The sequence below is a fragment of the Momordica charantia genome (assembly GCF_013281855.1).
Source record: "Momordica charantia cultivar OHB3-1 chromosome 1 unlocalized genomic scaffold, Mcharantia_2.0 BLBB01000001.1, whole genome shotgun sequence".
In the NCBI taxonomy this organism is placed as follows: domain Eukaryota; kingdom Viridiplantae; phylum Streptophyta; class Magnoliopsida; order Cucurbitales; family Cucurbitaceae; genus Momordica; species Momordica charantia.
The window spans coordinates 16,812,964-16,826,024 of NW_028275157.1; the positions used below are offsets into that span (position 1 = coordinate 16,812,964).

Genomic DNA, 13,061 nt, shown 5'->3' on the forward strand with positions numbered 1-13,061 from the left:
TGCTTTTTTTTTTCTTTTTCTTTTTCTAAATTGTTTGAATATTGCTTGCTTAGGGTACTGCTTATTACCCACAAAAATCTTGCTTGTTGCCTTAATTCATGTTTTCCTTCCTGTCTTTAGTCTTTACTCCGTTCTCCTCTGTTTCTCCTCTTCATTTATGCCTTCGTCTTCAAGTATTCAATACCATTGCTGGTCTTCACTCAACGACCACATCAAACTCTTTTCCTGCTCCACCGCTGCTGCCCCGTGACCGCCCGCTTGTTCCTTCAAGCTTTCACTTCCCTTAAAGGAAAAAAAGGGAAAAATCAAGCTCGAGTTCTGACCCAAGCGTGCAGAAACATGGGCTTCAATCCAAGAACTGGCTGATGGGTTACCAGACCTGTCAAATTTAGAATTGAGTGCTTCGCTGATCAGTTGTTGCATTCGGAATTTGCATTTCTGGCTCATCGAATTTCATTTCATCTGATGCTCTGTCACCCATTTGAGATAAATTGCTGCGAACTTGTGGTATTTTTTTGTTTTATTGTTTTCCCACCGTGACCCTCGGTTTCGTTTTCTATGGCTCGTATCTGGGCACTGTTAGATAAGGGATAATGAAACTTGGAAATTTGTGTGTTTATTATTCCGAGTAAGGGATTGCTTTTCTTGTAAAAACTTTTTATGAGTGGTCTTATCCATGTGGAAGTAATGGTTGGTTTCTGTTAAGAGCAGTGCTATTAAATTTCATCCGAATGATGCAGGACGCCTTAGGTGGAATAGGAGAAGAGAAAATAAGATAATGTTTAAGCGGGAAAAAGATAGCATGCTCCATTAATTCTCAAATCATATCCTAATCATATAAACTAGTAAAGAGTACATGTAGCAGAAAACTAAGATAGCAAAGAACTCAAAATTATAGTTGAATGATATCTAGATGATGCAGGACACCTCTGGATGTTTTCAATATCTATGATTTTGAGGCTTGAAATTGCTGTACTTATTATGGATGGCGTGTCCAAGAGTAGGCTAGTATGAAAATTTCCTCGTGCTTCTTGGGAATGGGATACTATGTAGCACCTGTAATATCCCCCTTCCCTTCTCCGGTGAGGAAGTAATCATCTAAGTTAGCCTCATAAAATTGACAGGGTTAATTTTTACATTTACACCATTTCCACATCACAATGTCGATAATGATAGTTCTTCTATTAGAGAACTAACCCTTTCACCAAGTCTTCCAATCATGAGTATGATATTCTGGTAATTTTTGGCCTATATATACTACTGGAAAAAATGCATATCTTTCTCCACTAATTGTGACAAGAAATGTAAGCATATGCACTGTAGTGTATATATTTGTGATTATTCTCTTCACTTTTGTGACTGCTTATGACTATACAGTTGTTGAGTCACACTCAATATTGCAGATTGCTAGGAGTTGGAGTTTGATAGCTACATCTTGATGGCTATTGTTGAATCGACACTCGATCTTCAGGTACAAGACCCACCTGAGGAAGAGTTCTATTCGGCTGATTTGACTTGGACCAAGTTTGGCACTGTTGAACACCATGATGATGTGGCTTTGATTCCTTATGCCCGAGTAGATGCTTTTATAATTGGTGAATGTACTAATATAGAGAACCCAACGCGGTTTCATATTGAGAGGGGACGGAAACGGTCAAGGGGAAGCTTGAAAGAGTTCAAGGATGACGAATATTTGGAATATCGACAGTAAGTTAGAGAGCATTTCTTATATTTCTTATTTCTCCTTATATTTATCGTAAAGACCCCCCTATAGTTCTTTGGGGTTTTCCCCCTCTTCTGTAATTTACATAATTTCAATTAAAAAAAATTGGTCTTAATTTGAAAAGAAAAGGAATGCGTGTATCTTAGATGGAGATAGAAGGATGCTACTATGAACATGGAGTATCTTTTTCTCAGTGGAATATGCTTTCTCCATCTTTACTGATGATATCACGAACTACTTATAGCATTATTTCAGTCTTGCATGAAGCATGGTTTAGTTGAAAAAAGGTTCAGCTAATCAATGAATTTATTTTTCATTTAGAAAAATCCATCTGGAGTTTCTGTCATCGAAAAACAAAAAGAAGAAGAAACGTTTGGACAAAATAAACCTTAAATAGGTTTCCCCTCATTATTTCTTTCTATAAGTGCTTTAATTTCTTACATTGACACCCTGCCCCTTTATGCATGTGTCAAGATATTGGTGCTCATTTGGTCCTGAAAATTATGGGGAAGGTGGAAGTATTTTACCTAGTAGAAGATATAGGCTTAACACTCGAAATCGTGCTGCTAGACCTCAATCAATGCGAGGTTGCACCTGTCATTTTGTTATAAAGCGGCTGTATGCTCGTCCATCTCTGGCACTTATAATATATAATGAGAGGCGTCATGTGAACAAGTCTGGCTTTGTTTGCCATGGTCCACTTGACAGAGATGCCATTGGCCCCGGTGCAAAAAAGATCCCATATATTTGTAATGAGATCCAACAGCAAACATTGTCAATGATTTATCTGGGAATTCCTGAGGCAAACATTGTAGAGAAACATCTCGAGGGTCTTCAGAGATACTGTGGTTCAAATGCAAAAGCCAGTAGTCTTGCTTCCCAATATGTTCACAAACTTGGGATGATCATCAAACGATCAACCCATGAGCTGGATCTAGATGATCAAGCTAGCATTCGCATGTGGGTTGAGCGCAATGAAAAATCCATATTTTTTTATCAGGATGCTTCAGAAGAAAATCCTTTCATTCTTGGGATTCAAACAGAATGGCAATTGCAACAGATGATTCGGTTTGGCCATCGTAGCCTCATTGCTGTTGATTCAACGTTTGGCATAAAGAGGCTGAAGGTAATCAGACACGACTTGAATGAAATTCACAAATATTTGTGGATGTGAATCACTTCTGATTTTAGCTAAAATTTAGAGATGCTTGATCTTCCTTTTGTGTGCAGTATCCCCTGTGTACACTTCTTGTGTTTGATTCTAGACAGCATGCACTCCCTGTTGCATGGGTTGTCACTCGTAGCTTTGCAAAATCAGATGTATCCAAATGGATGAAAGCTCTGCTTGATCGTGCTCGTTCTGTAGAGCCTGGATGGAAAATTAGTGGGTTTTTAATTGATGATGCAGCCACGGAGATTGATCCTATCATGTAGGGTGGTCAATGTTGCTCTATTCTCTTTTCTTCATTTTTTTCCTTCCCCTATACTCTGTCAGCATAATTTTAACTAACATAACATGGATTCATTTTCAGGTACATATTTTGTTGTCCTGTGCTTTTTTCCCTTTGGCGCATTCGTAGATCATGGCTAAAAAATGTTGTTAGGAAATGCAATAGAATTGAAGTTCAGAGGGAACTATTCAAACGACTTGGGAAATTAGTGTACAGCGTTTGGGATGGAGTTGATACTTCTGTTGTCTTGGAAGAGCTCACCCGAGATTTTGTTGACCAAACTGCTTTTATGGAATATTTCAAGGGTTCTTGGGTGCCAAAGATTGGTTAGATTTCTTCTATCTCAATCTTTCTCAGCTGACTAGTGAAAAATTGCTAAAAGTAATTGATGAAACACTTAAACGCTTAGAATGCTATATATTTTGATAAACGAAGAGATGGCTCATACTAAAACTTATATGAACTTGGCCTTAAATTTTCCTTTTGTTTATATTATTCTACAGAGATGTGGCTTTCAGCAATGAGAGCTCTTCCACTTGCAAGCCAAGAGTCATCTGGTGCTATTGAGGCCTATCACGTGAAGCTGAAGGCAAAACTGTTCGATGACTCTCATCTCGGTGCTTTCCAGAGGGTAGATTGGTTGGTTCACAAGTTGACCACTGAATTGCATTCAACCTACTGGCTAGACCGCTATGCAGATGAAAGTGATTCATTTCAAAATGTCAAGGAGGAATATATTTCTTCTACTTCTTGGCACCGTGCGCTGCAGATTCCAGATTCTTCAGTTACCTTGGATGATGAAAATCATCTTTCTGCCGAAGTTTTGAGTCAAAATGACAGCAGTGTTTCACGTGTAGTGTGGAATCCTGGGTCAGAGTTCTCATTTTGTGATTGTTCATGGTCAATGCAAGGAAATCTTTGCAAACACGTGATTAAGGTGAATATGGTATGTGAAAATTGCCCAAGTTACAAACCTTCCATGTCTTTACAATCATTTGAGGAGATATTGATGAATATGTGGCAAATACCAATGGATGATTCTGTTGCCTTGGATGTGTCAATGGCTTGGACCCATCAGATTCTAGACCAAATTCAGAAACTAGTTGAATTGAATTCTTCAAATGATATTAGCTCTATGGTAAATAAGCTGCCTTTGAAATGGGCATCTGGGAAGGGAAGAACCAGTTTCAGGAAACCATCATCCACCATGGCTGTTCCACCGGATCCCAATACTGTCAAAAAGGCCCTGCCAAAGAAGAACCGTAAAAGGAAAAGATTGTCAAGAATAGGATAAATTGCCGAACGCATTCGCTATTTTTTCTTTGCACGCGATTCGGACTATGAAAATTGGGTTTAAGAATGAAGTGCATGCATTCGTTGCAGCGTGAATGTCCACATGGAGGCGTTATTCAAGTCTCCCAGTTGAGGTTAGACTTTGACTTAATTCTAAAGCATTCAAAATTCTGTCTGGCCTTCTGCACTATGTTTACATAATTTATGTTTCATCTGTTCAGGTCCTTTAGATACAATTTTGTTTAGGAGGGAACATATATTCCGTTAGGAGTTTGATGCTCTGGAATCTTGCAGGAACATTTATATAGAAAACATTGTTAATATGATCATTTCAAATACCGTGTTCGTTTTAGGTATGCTAGAGCATGAGTAGCATTGTTCAGTTGGCTGATGTAATGTGGTCCACTCCAGAAACTGTAAACTCTGATCTTATCAGTGGTTGATTTCCTGGTTTTTGCCATCATATTGAATGGAAAACAGATTTATGTAAAAATTAGATAGCTGTTTTTCTTACATTCAATCCAATTGCTGAGAAAAATAAAGTGAAAGTTGCTGGCTCTGAAGTTTGATATGTTTTGTAGCTTATCTGAAGGCCTAGGGACGGATATTCGAATCTCTGACTTACGTTATATATTTTAACCAATTGAACTTTACTCAGATTGACGTAGTTATTTGAAGTTGTTCGTTGTTGTGTTCATTTACCTTTTTATTTGAATGGGCAAGGTCTCCTGAGGGGTGGCTCTTTGGGTGTCTTGGTGATGCAAATTTACTCTTTTAGAATATTATCTAAGAATATTTTAATTAGGTGACACATTTTTCTGTGTTTATAAAAATAATAATAACTATTATTGTACTAAGCTTCATATAATTTTTAAAAATAATTATATATAAAAAAAATACTTTCAAAATGCACCAATCAAAATAAAATTTAATTTTTATATTTTTTCTAATCTTCTAAAAATTATCATTTGTTCGAAAGCTTAAATTAAATTAGGACTGTAATGATATAAATAACCGGGACTAAAATAAATTTATTTCTAATGGATTCAAATTTTAATAATTAAAATTACCAATTTGGTCTTTAATGTTTTGGAATTGTTTTTTTGCTATTTCAATTTTAGTCTATTTAATTTGAATTTTGTTTTAATTTGATCTGGTTTGTTAATTCAGCACAACTCAACAGCTCAACTCATCCAATAAAGACACCCATTACTCCCTGAAAGAATGAATTAAGTTTTAGGATTGGGTAGAAAATTGGAAGAAAATGGACAAAATTAAAACATATTAAAATTATAGAGATGAAATAAAACTTTAAAATTGTTTGGAAATGTAGAGGGTAAATTGGTAATCTAACAATTTCTGATTTAATCGATCTCAAATAAAATTCAATATTGTTTTCAAACAATGCTCCCCCGATGGCCATGGCGGCAGATGAACTGGAATTTGAAGCACACGTTTTAGATTTCAAAGTGGGTCCAAAATTGAAGGTCGCCACAGATTTCCATGTCCGAAAGCCCTAATCTCAGCGATGGTTTGCCAATTGGGCGTGAGGAAATCTCACCTTATCCACACTCTCACCACAATCCCTTATCCCAATTCCATCAACGCATCGCTCTTTTATCAGATTCCTCCATTATCCCATTAACAACATCTGACCGCCATTAATTCTCCATTCCACAGTTCCAAACGCAGATTTTGTCTCTAAGTTGCAGAGAGCCATGGCGACCATGAATTCCAGTGTTCTGGCCTGCAACTACGCCATTTCCGGAGCTGGATCGGCCGAGCTCAACTCGAAACTCAGCGCCGCGCCCTGCGTCGCATCGCCTGGGGTTGCTGGTTACAAGTTGCCTGCTATTAGGGCTCAACAGGCTAGGGTTCCTGAAGCCAAGAATGATGGAAGGAGAACTGCGCTTCTTTACCTCGGAGCCACTCTCTTTGCTGCGGCTGCGGCTGCCTCCAACTCCAATGCTAATGCAGGAGTCATTGAAGAGTATCTTGAAAAGAGTAAAGCTAACAAGGTAGCTATTCTGCTAACCAGACTATTATATGAATAATCTTTGTTTTAGATTCTATTCTGGTCTCTGAACTATAAATATGGTATTCAATTCAAAATTTGTTATTATGCTTTCAAATATTCTGTTCTGTCCCTTTGACTTGGCATAAAAATGCATCTAGTTCTTGTTGCTAAATCTCCATAGTACATGGAATAAGACTCTCATTGTGTACTTTGTCTTCCCTGTCCAACTCCAGAATCAGAACCTTGATGATTAGAGAAGAGTGAGTGATGGCTTTTTCACATTGAATCACAACCATTTCCCTCACTGTACTTTATCTTAGGATTATTGGGTCTGCAAAAGGCCGTTGAATGCCATGCAAAACTTTAAAGAGAATGAGATAAATCATTTCGAAGTATAAGGACTAAAAGAGAATAAGAATGGATGCTTCCTTATAAATCTGATCATATTAGAGTTCGGCAAGAAGTATTCGGTACTACAATCGTTGGAGGAACAATACCTCAACTTGAAGATACTCCAGAATCTCCTTTAGAATCTTTTCGATTTCTCCTTCGATGAAACTAGGATTTGGATGAAAAGTATATGGTGTTTCTAATTCTAACCTTGTTATTGCAATAGGAACTGAATGACAAGAAAAGATTGGCAACTAGTGGAGCAAATTTTGCAAGGGCATACACTGTTGAGTTTGGAACATGCAAGTTCCCAGAGAACTTCACAGGGTGCCAAGATCTTGCAAAACAAAAGGTAAATTTACAATCACTTTCTGCTTTGAGATGTTGACAACATGGTAATGTGTTTTTGTTGAGTACTAAGTTTCTGTGATTTGGGTTTTGATGGATGCAGAAAGTTCCATTTATCTCTGATGATTTGGCTTTGGAGTGTGAGGGGAAGGACAAGTTCAAGTGTGGTTCCAATGTGTTCTGGAAATGGTGAAGAGAAGACAACAATTTGAAGTCTTTGTATCCCTCACCATTGCTCACTCTTCCTTTGTATCTAATTTTCAACTTAAAAAAAAAAAGTTTGAAATTTTATTGTCTCTTTGGGACTTAATATTCCAATTCCATTGCTTTCTTTCTTCTCTTTGAGACAAAAAGAAGCCAAACGAGTAAGTAGGAACCCTAGACATCATACATGCATTTAATTAGGTTGAAAAGGGTGCGAAAAAAATACCGTATTGTACGAGCTACCAATTGTAGCATATTTTTATTGACTCAAGAATTTTAGTGGGATTCATTTATCTATTAAATGTAATGGAAATAAATGAAACAAAATGCGCTATATTAGAAAGTGAACTAATTTATCGATGGAAGTATTTTTTTTTTTTGTCTAAAATATAGTTTTTTAATTAAAAAAATGTTTTTAGGAACAATTTTGATTATTGTAGGTATGGATATAAAACCAACCAATAGGAAAACAATGTGAGTTATCCAAACATGTCTTTTATGGAATTTTTATTTTAGAAAATCCTAAGTCTCTCTAAGACCTTCCTCATTTAACCTATCCAAATTCCAAATGTATTATATATTCACAAGATCTAAACGAATTTTTGCTACAAATAACATCAAAAAAAAAAAAAAGAGTAATAAGAACACTAGAATCTGACATTAACTTGAGCAAAATTAGAAAACATATCTTTTAAATATTGTTTCAATATATTCTAAAATTGTTATTCATACCAATTTCTAAAACTATATTTTTATTCTATTTCATTTTAAATTTTGTTTGAAAATGTATCCTTTTTTAATAAAATAAATATAGTACAGAGAATTTGAACATTAGGGAATAAATAACTATCTTAGCCATATTTTTTTTAGTACAACAAATATTAGGTGGAACTTTGAACAAAAGAAAAATAATAAATATCTTCACAGTTGAGCTATACACATGATGATATAAGTGCATTAACAATTGAATTATATTCATATTAGTTTCAACTTAAGTTATATTTAAAAAAATAATTAATAATTATCGTAGGTAACAATTTATCTCCTATCCAAAATTTTAATATTAATGTCAATGGAAATGTCAGTTCAAATTTACGGAAATAGAGATGAAAATTTCAAATGTTGACGTCAATAAATATTTCTGAAAAAATTCATAACAAATACTTAAATTAACGAATAACATTTCATTTTAAAATAAGTAAAAATATTATTACTATTAATATTATGTCTGATATTTTATTTTTTATATTTTTATATTTTTCGTGATACTGTAGAAATAGACTCGTCACTCCTCACATGAATGCTTCTAATGGCGCGCAACGGGTGAAAAGTGTACTCTTTTAGTTGCCTCTAAACAATTTTATGTCGCCCTGTTACCGAGTTCGTTAATCAAGAACTGATTTGTATAAATATATACACTAATTAAATTCATTATCAAATGAATGTTTGGTTTTAAAATTTTAAAGGTTCTAATTTTCTTTGAACAATCTCTCTCTCAAATTTATACAGCGGCTTTTTTCGTTTTGTCGATATGTGGTTTCGATCATTGCAGCTTTATCTGTGTTCCCAATTGCCCATTGAATGTGGTGACTGGTGAGGGATATTTATACCCCACAGGCTCATCTCTCTCCCCTTTCCGCCATGGCTTTCTCTGCATCTCTTTCTCACAGCTCTTTCTCATGCCTCACTCACTTCTCCCAAAATTTTAGAAGAAACCCACTTCATTTTCATCCCATTCGAGCCGTGAAATCCACTGAGCCGGAGCAGAAGGCATCGGAGGCCAAAACCCAGGAGCCTTCAAGCTCAAGCTCCACCGCCGCCTCTCCTAAGCCTCCCAAGAAACCCGTCTATTCAAGTGAGAGTTTCTTTTGCTATTCTGCTTCATCTCTCGTGAATTTGACGGTTCAATTTAGATTTGTTAATTTTGTTTTTATGTGCTTTATGTAGTGAAGAAGGGTCAGATTGTGAGAGTTGATAAAGAGAAGTATCTTAATAGCGTTAATGTAAGTAGTTTTCTGGATTCTTTTTGTGGTATTGAATTGGTTTTAAACATTTATATTGTCAGGGCAAGAAATTTAATGCAAAATCCACAATCCAATGCAATGTTACTCAAGCTGGGAGAAATATTCTTCATAATTTGCTTCATTTCTTGTTATTTGTGTTTTAGTAATCATTAAATCTCCAATCCATATGTATATCCCTGTTTCTGCCTATGGCATGCAAAATCTAACAGAAGGAGTTGAGAGATATTTATCAATGATTTCATGGGAGGAGGAATGGGAGAAAGAAAAGAAGGAAACAGAGGAACAATCCTCAAGTGATGAACTATAACCATTAACAAAATAGTACAAGAAAATATGAAGGTGCTTCTAGATTGGGATTCTGTTCATAAAATGGAAGTAATTAGGGAGTGGACTATGCCGATTCTATCTATCAGTGTAGGATTCGGTTAGGCCACCAATTGTAGAAGTATTTGAGATAAAATGGTAAAATGGGGAACGGCACCCTTGGGAGTTGGCTGGCTAGGCTGCGTACAAACTTTATATAGTAAGGGAGAAGTTTAGTTTTATTATTTATGTGCTTCCTGTCAGCTGACTTGTGGATGAGGAGAGACGTTAGCTAACTTAGTAGTAGTAATACAAAGAGATACCTGTCAATTTGGAGCATAACAAAGGAAGTTGAAGGATTGGATGGAGTTGATGGAAAAGGTAACGGGGAGGAAGGCAAAGGTTGGTATGTCTTCGATGAGTGTGGTATTGACGTACATTTTATCTCAAAAATTGGGAGACCGTGAGAATAGTTTACTTGATGACTTTGTTTCGATCTCTTGAACTTGAAGAAGACTTCAACCATTCAAATTTATTTTCAAAGGAATGAATCGTGAAACTTAGAATTCTTGACCCTTTTTCCTTCTAGCGAGTGTGATCTGAGTTTCACTTGAGTGCTTACATTTCTAATGACTTCTGATAAAGGTGTATATTTTTTATTTTATCGTAAGGATGATCAGTCCAAAACATTTGATTGAGTCAATAGCAAGTTCTTGGTGCAAAATGGGTCAGTTGGTCTTCCATTCACCTCATTTACCGAGTGCTCTTGAAAGAGATGGGTATCATTAAGACCATGGACACAGGTGGTGCGACTCTCATCAGGTTGTGTTGTACCCTGTTGCATTAGTCCTGAAATGACCGAACCTTTGTGTTTAGTTATTATTGTTGAGATTGGGACTATAAGCAAACTGCCTGTAATAAATTGTAAGAGGGTGAAGAGGTCATCTACCTAAGAATTAATATCCTATGGGTTACCTTTGACAACCAAATGTAATAGTGTTAGGTGGTTGTCTCGTGAGATTAGAGGTGCGTGAAAGTTAGTTTAGACATTCATGAATATAAAAAAAATTCGAAGAAGGTGAGGATAGTTTCAAAGTCATCAAGGCCCTCAGTAGGTTGAAGTAGTCTCGAATCGTTGCATATGGAAGGGTGTATAAGAAGAAGAAGGCTAATGTCTTGTTCATCTTTCTGCCATGAAAAAGGTATAAAGAAAGAAATGGAAGTCCAAAAATGAGAGGAAGAAATATAAAAGTGAACGGCCCCTATTGAAGGGTTATAAGAGTTTAAGTTAATCAAGAGAAACCTATCTAGGGGGGATTCAGTACAAGTAATCAAGCGAAATAGTGGAGCTTCAAGGCTTGTCTTGGATTCACATCATGTAACAAAAAAAGTGATCTTATTGAGAATTCAATGTCTTACTTCATGACTATTCGAAAATAAAACAAGAGAGTAGTAGTCTAACAAAGAGTTTGGTCTGTAAGCACTTCTCTAACTGGCCTGTCTACAAGTCATATATCTAGTCAGAGACGCAGTTTTTGCAAAAACTGTCTTAATGACCGTGTGTTTGCTAATTAACTTGATTAAACATCTTCATCACCATCAAATTTTAGAACACAAACATAATGCTAGTATTAAGGAATGGAATGAAATATTAACCGGGTTTCTCATTTCTCAAATTGATCAGGCAGAATTTTCTTTCATCGCCTTTGGATTTATGACATACAATGATTCATTTTTTGCTCTTTACCATTAGTATCTATCCGTTGGACATCCACCTTATTTCAAGGGCTTGGACTACATTTATGAAGACCGTGGCGAGGTCAGTTTACTACGCTGATCTCACTCAAACCTGTTTAAAATATTAGGGATTCTTTTATGCGAAATCTTTTGGTGTCTATCTTCCTTCATCAGGTATTGGATATTCGCATTTTTGAGACAGGAGAATATGCACTTGTAAGTAGTTTTCGTTACATGCTTTTTCTTGTCTTTTTATTTGCTATTAGATCTGTTAGACATCCACCTTATTACAAGTTCTATCATTTCTACCATGGATTGAGTCAGGGCAATTTCAAGTCTTCCTTCTCTTCCAAAACCTATCAAAATAGTGAGAAAGAAAAAGTGAAAATAGCTAAAAAAAAATGGATGTTTCCCTTGATTAACTTTGCAAATGCATTGTTTGTGTTACATTTTTACTCAAAATTCTTGTGCAGATTGCATGGGTTGGTGTTCCAACTGCACCAGCTTGGCTGCCTACAGACATGCTTATAAAGGTATTTATTTAGAGCTTTTCTAAAGTTTCCAATAAGTGAGATCATATATTTAAACATTAGAATCATAGATAGCTGAAGGAAACTTAGCAATATAGGTAAATTCTTACATAAAAATTACCCTTCATTAGTTCATCTTAACTAACAAAACGAGAAATCATTAAATGAATTTCTTAAGAGTAGCATCAGCAATGCAGAAAGGTCATTGACCTTCTTCTGAAAGGAGGTTGCCAATGGAGATAGAGAAAGATGGGTCTCGAAAGTAGATATTGCAATTTTTATTCTTCACTGTGTGTTTTCTTCTTCCTTTTAAGAATCAATGGGATATGAGAAAGAGAAAAATGGGTGCTCCTAGTAGCAGACATACTCTCATTGTTAACAACTTGATAGGAATGGCCTTAGGGACAATTAGAGATATTATTAGGATATTGAGGGTACCTTAGTAATTAGATAGGGAAGTTGTTAGAGATAGTATTATAAATAGAGTGAGGGTGTAAAGAAGGTATCCAATTAGTGAGTATGGTTTTGGCTTGAGTAAGTATACTCAAGAGAAGGGAGGGTCCAAGTACATCGAATTACTCGGTAGTTATTGTAGTTCTTATATTTCAATTATTTCTTGTTCGGGTTCTATCACAACTTTGCATTCCTTCTCTTTGATACATCAGTTTTAAGATTCAAGAGGTTAAAGATTCAAACCCAGAGCAACGGGCGAGTTTAATTAGAAGTACTTTTAGTGTTGACCATTTGTTGCATTTAGTTCTGATATCTCTACCTGCTTTTTTCTGGCAGTCGGAGAAACTCAACTATGAAAGACTCTAATCACAGCTTTGAATCAAAGATGCTCACTACTTGGTTTGTTTATAGTTTACACCTTTCCATATCTCTGTAAAGATCTTGTGTAGTTACCTCAAACGCCATTAAAAATTCATCACAAACCTTTCCTTATCTTGATGATGCTTCTGTTGATATTTAACATCAGATTATGTATTAGGGAAAAAAAAATAATATATGCAACAAGGGTTGGAAGACACTTGCAGAATA

General features: G+C 35.8%; 3 protein-coding genes across 6 annotated transcripts; all 3 read left to right on the plus strand.

Annotated features, from left to right (window-relative positions):
- The first annotated feature begins 56 nt into the window (after positions 1-56).
- Positions 57-5,030, plus strand: LOC111005669 (SWIM zinc finger family protein). 3 transcript variants are annotated; one of them, XR_002600755.2, is made up of 7 exons: positions 58-507; positions 1,404-1,707; positions 2,198-2,849; positions 2,954-3,153; positions 3,256-3,500; positions 3,678-4,601; positions 4,689-5,030. XR_002600755.2 is itself a non-coding variant. In XM_022277259.2 (6 exons), exons 2-6 carry the CDS (start codon positions 1,439-1,441, stop codon positions 4,466-4,468), a joined length of 2,157 nt encoding a protein of 718 aa, XP_022132951.1. In that variant the 5' UTR covers positions 58-507; positions 1,404-1,438; the 3' UTR covers positions 4,469-5,030. The 3 variants fall into 3 exon arrangements, 2 of the variants coding, with proteins under 2 accessions (XP_022132952.1, XP_022132951.1); XM_022277259.2 differs by having other exon boundaries at positions 3,678-5,030; XM_022277260.2 differs by having other exon boundaries at positions 57-1,707; positions 3,678-5,030.
- Positions 5,031-6,022: 992 nt separating this feature from the next.
- Positions 6,023-7,518, plus strand: PSAN (photosystem I reaction center subunit PSI-N, chloroplast, putative / PSI-N, putative (PSAN)). Of its 2 annotated transcripts, none has more exons than XM_022276733.2 (3): positions 6,023-6,485; positions 7,101-7,226; positions 7,330-7,518. In XM_022276733.2, exons 1-3 carry the CDS (start codon positions 6,186-6,188, stop codon positions 7,432-7,434), a joined length of 531 nt encoding a protein of 176 aa, XP_022132425.1. In that variant the 5' UTR covers positions 6,023-6,185; the 3' UTR covers positions 7,435-7,518. The 2 variants fall into 2 exon arrangements, with proteins under 2 accessions (XP_022132425.1, XP_022132424.1); XM_022276732.2 differs by having other exon boundaries at positions 6,037-6,485; positions 7,326-7,518.
- Positions 7,519-8,952: 1,434 nt separating this feature from the next.
- NDHO (NAD(P)H:plastoquinone dehydrogenase complex subunit O) lies at positions 8,953-12,965 on the plus strand. The gene is made up of 6 exons (XM_022276896.2): positions 8,953-9,281; positions 9,374-9,429; positions 11,507-11,572; positions 11,665-11,706; positions 11,964-12,023; positions 12,810-12,965. Exons 1-6 carry the CDS (start codon positions 9,068-9,070, stop codon positions 12,837-12,839), a joined length of 468 nt encoding a protein of 155 aa, XP_022132588.1. The 5' UTR covers positions 8,953-9,067; the 3' UTR covers positions 12,840-12,965.
- Positions 12,966-13,061: the final 96 nt, after the last annotated feature.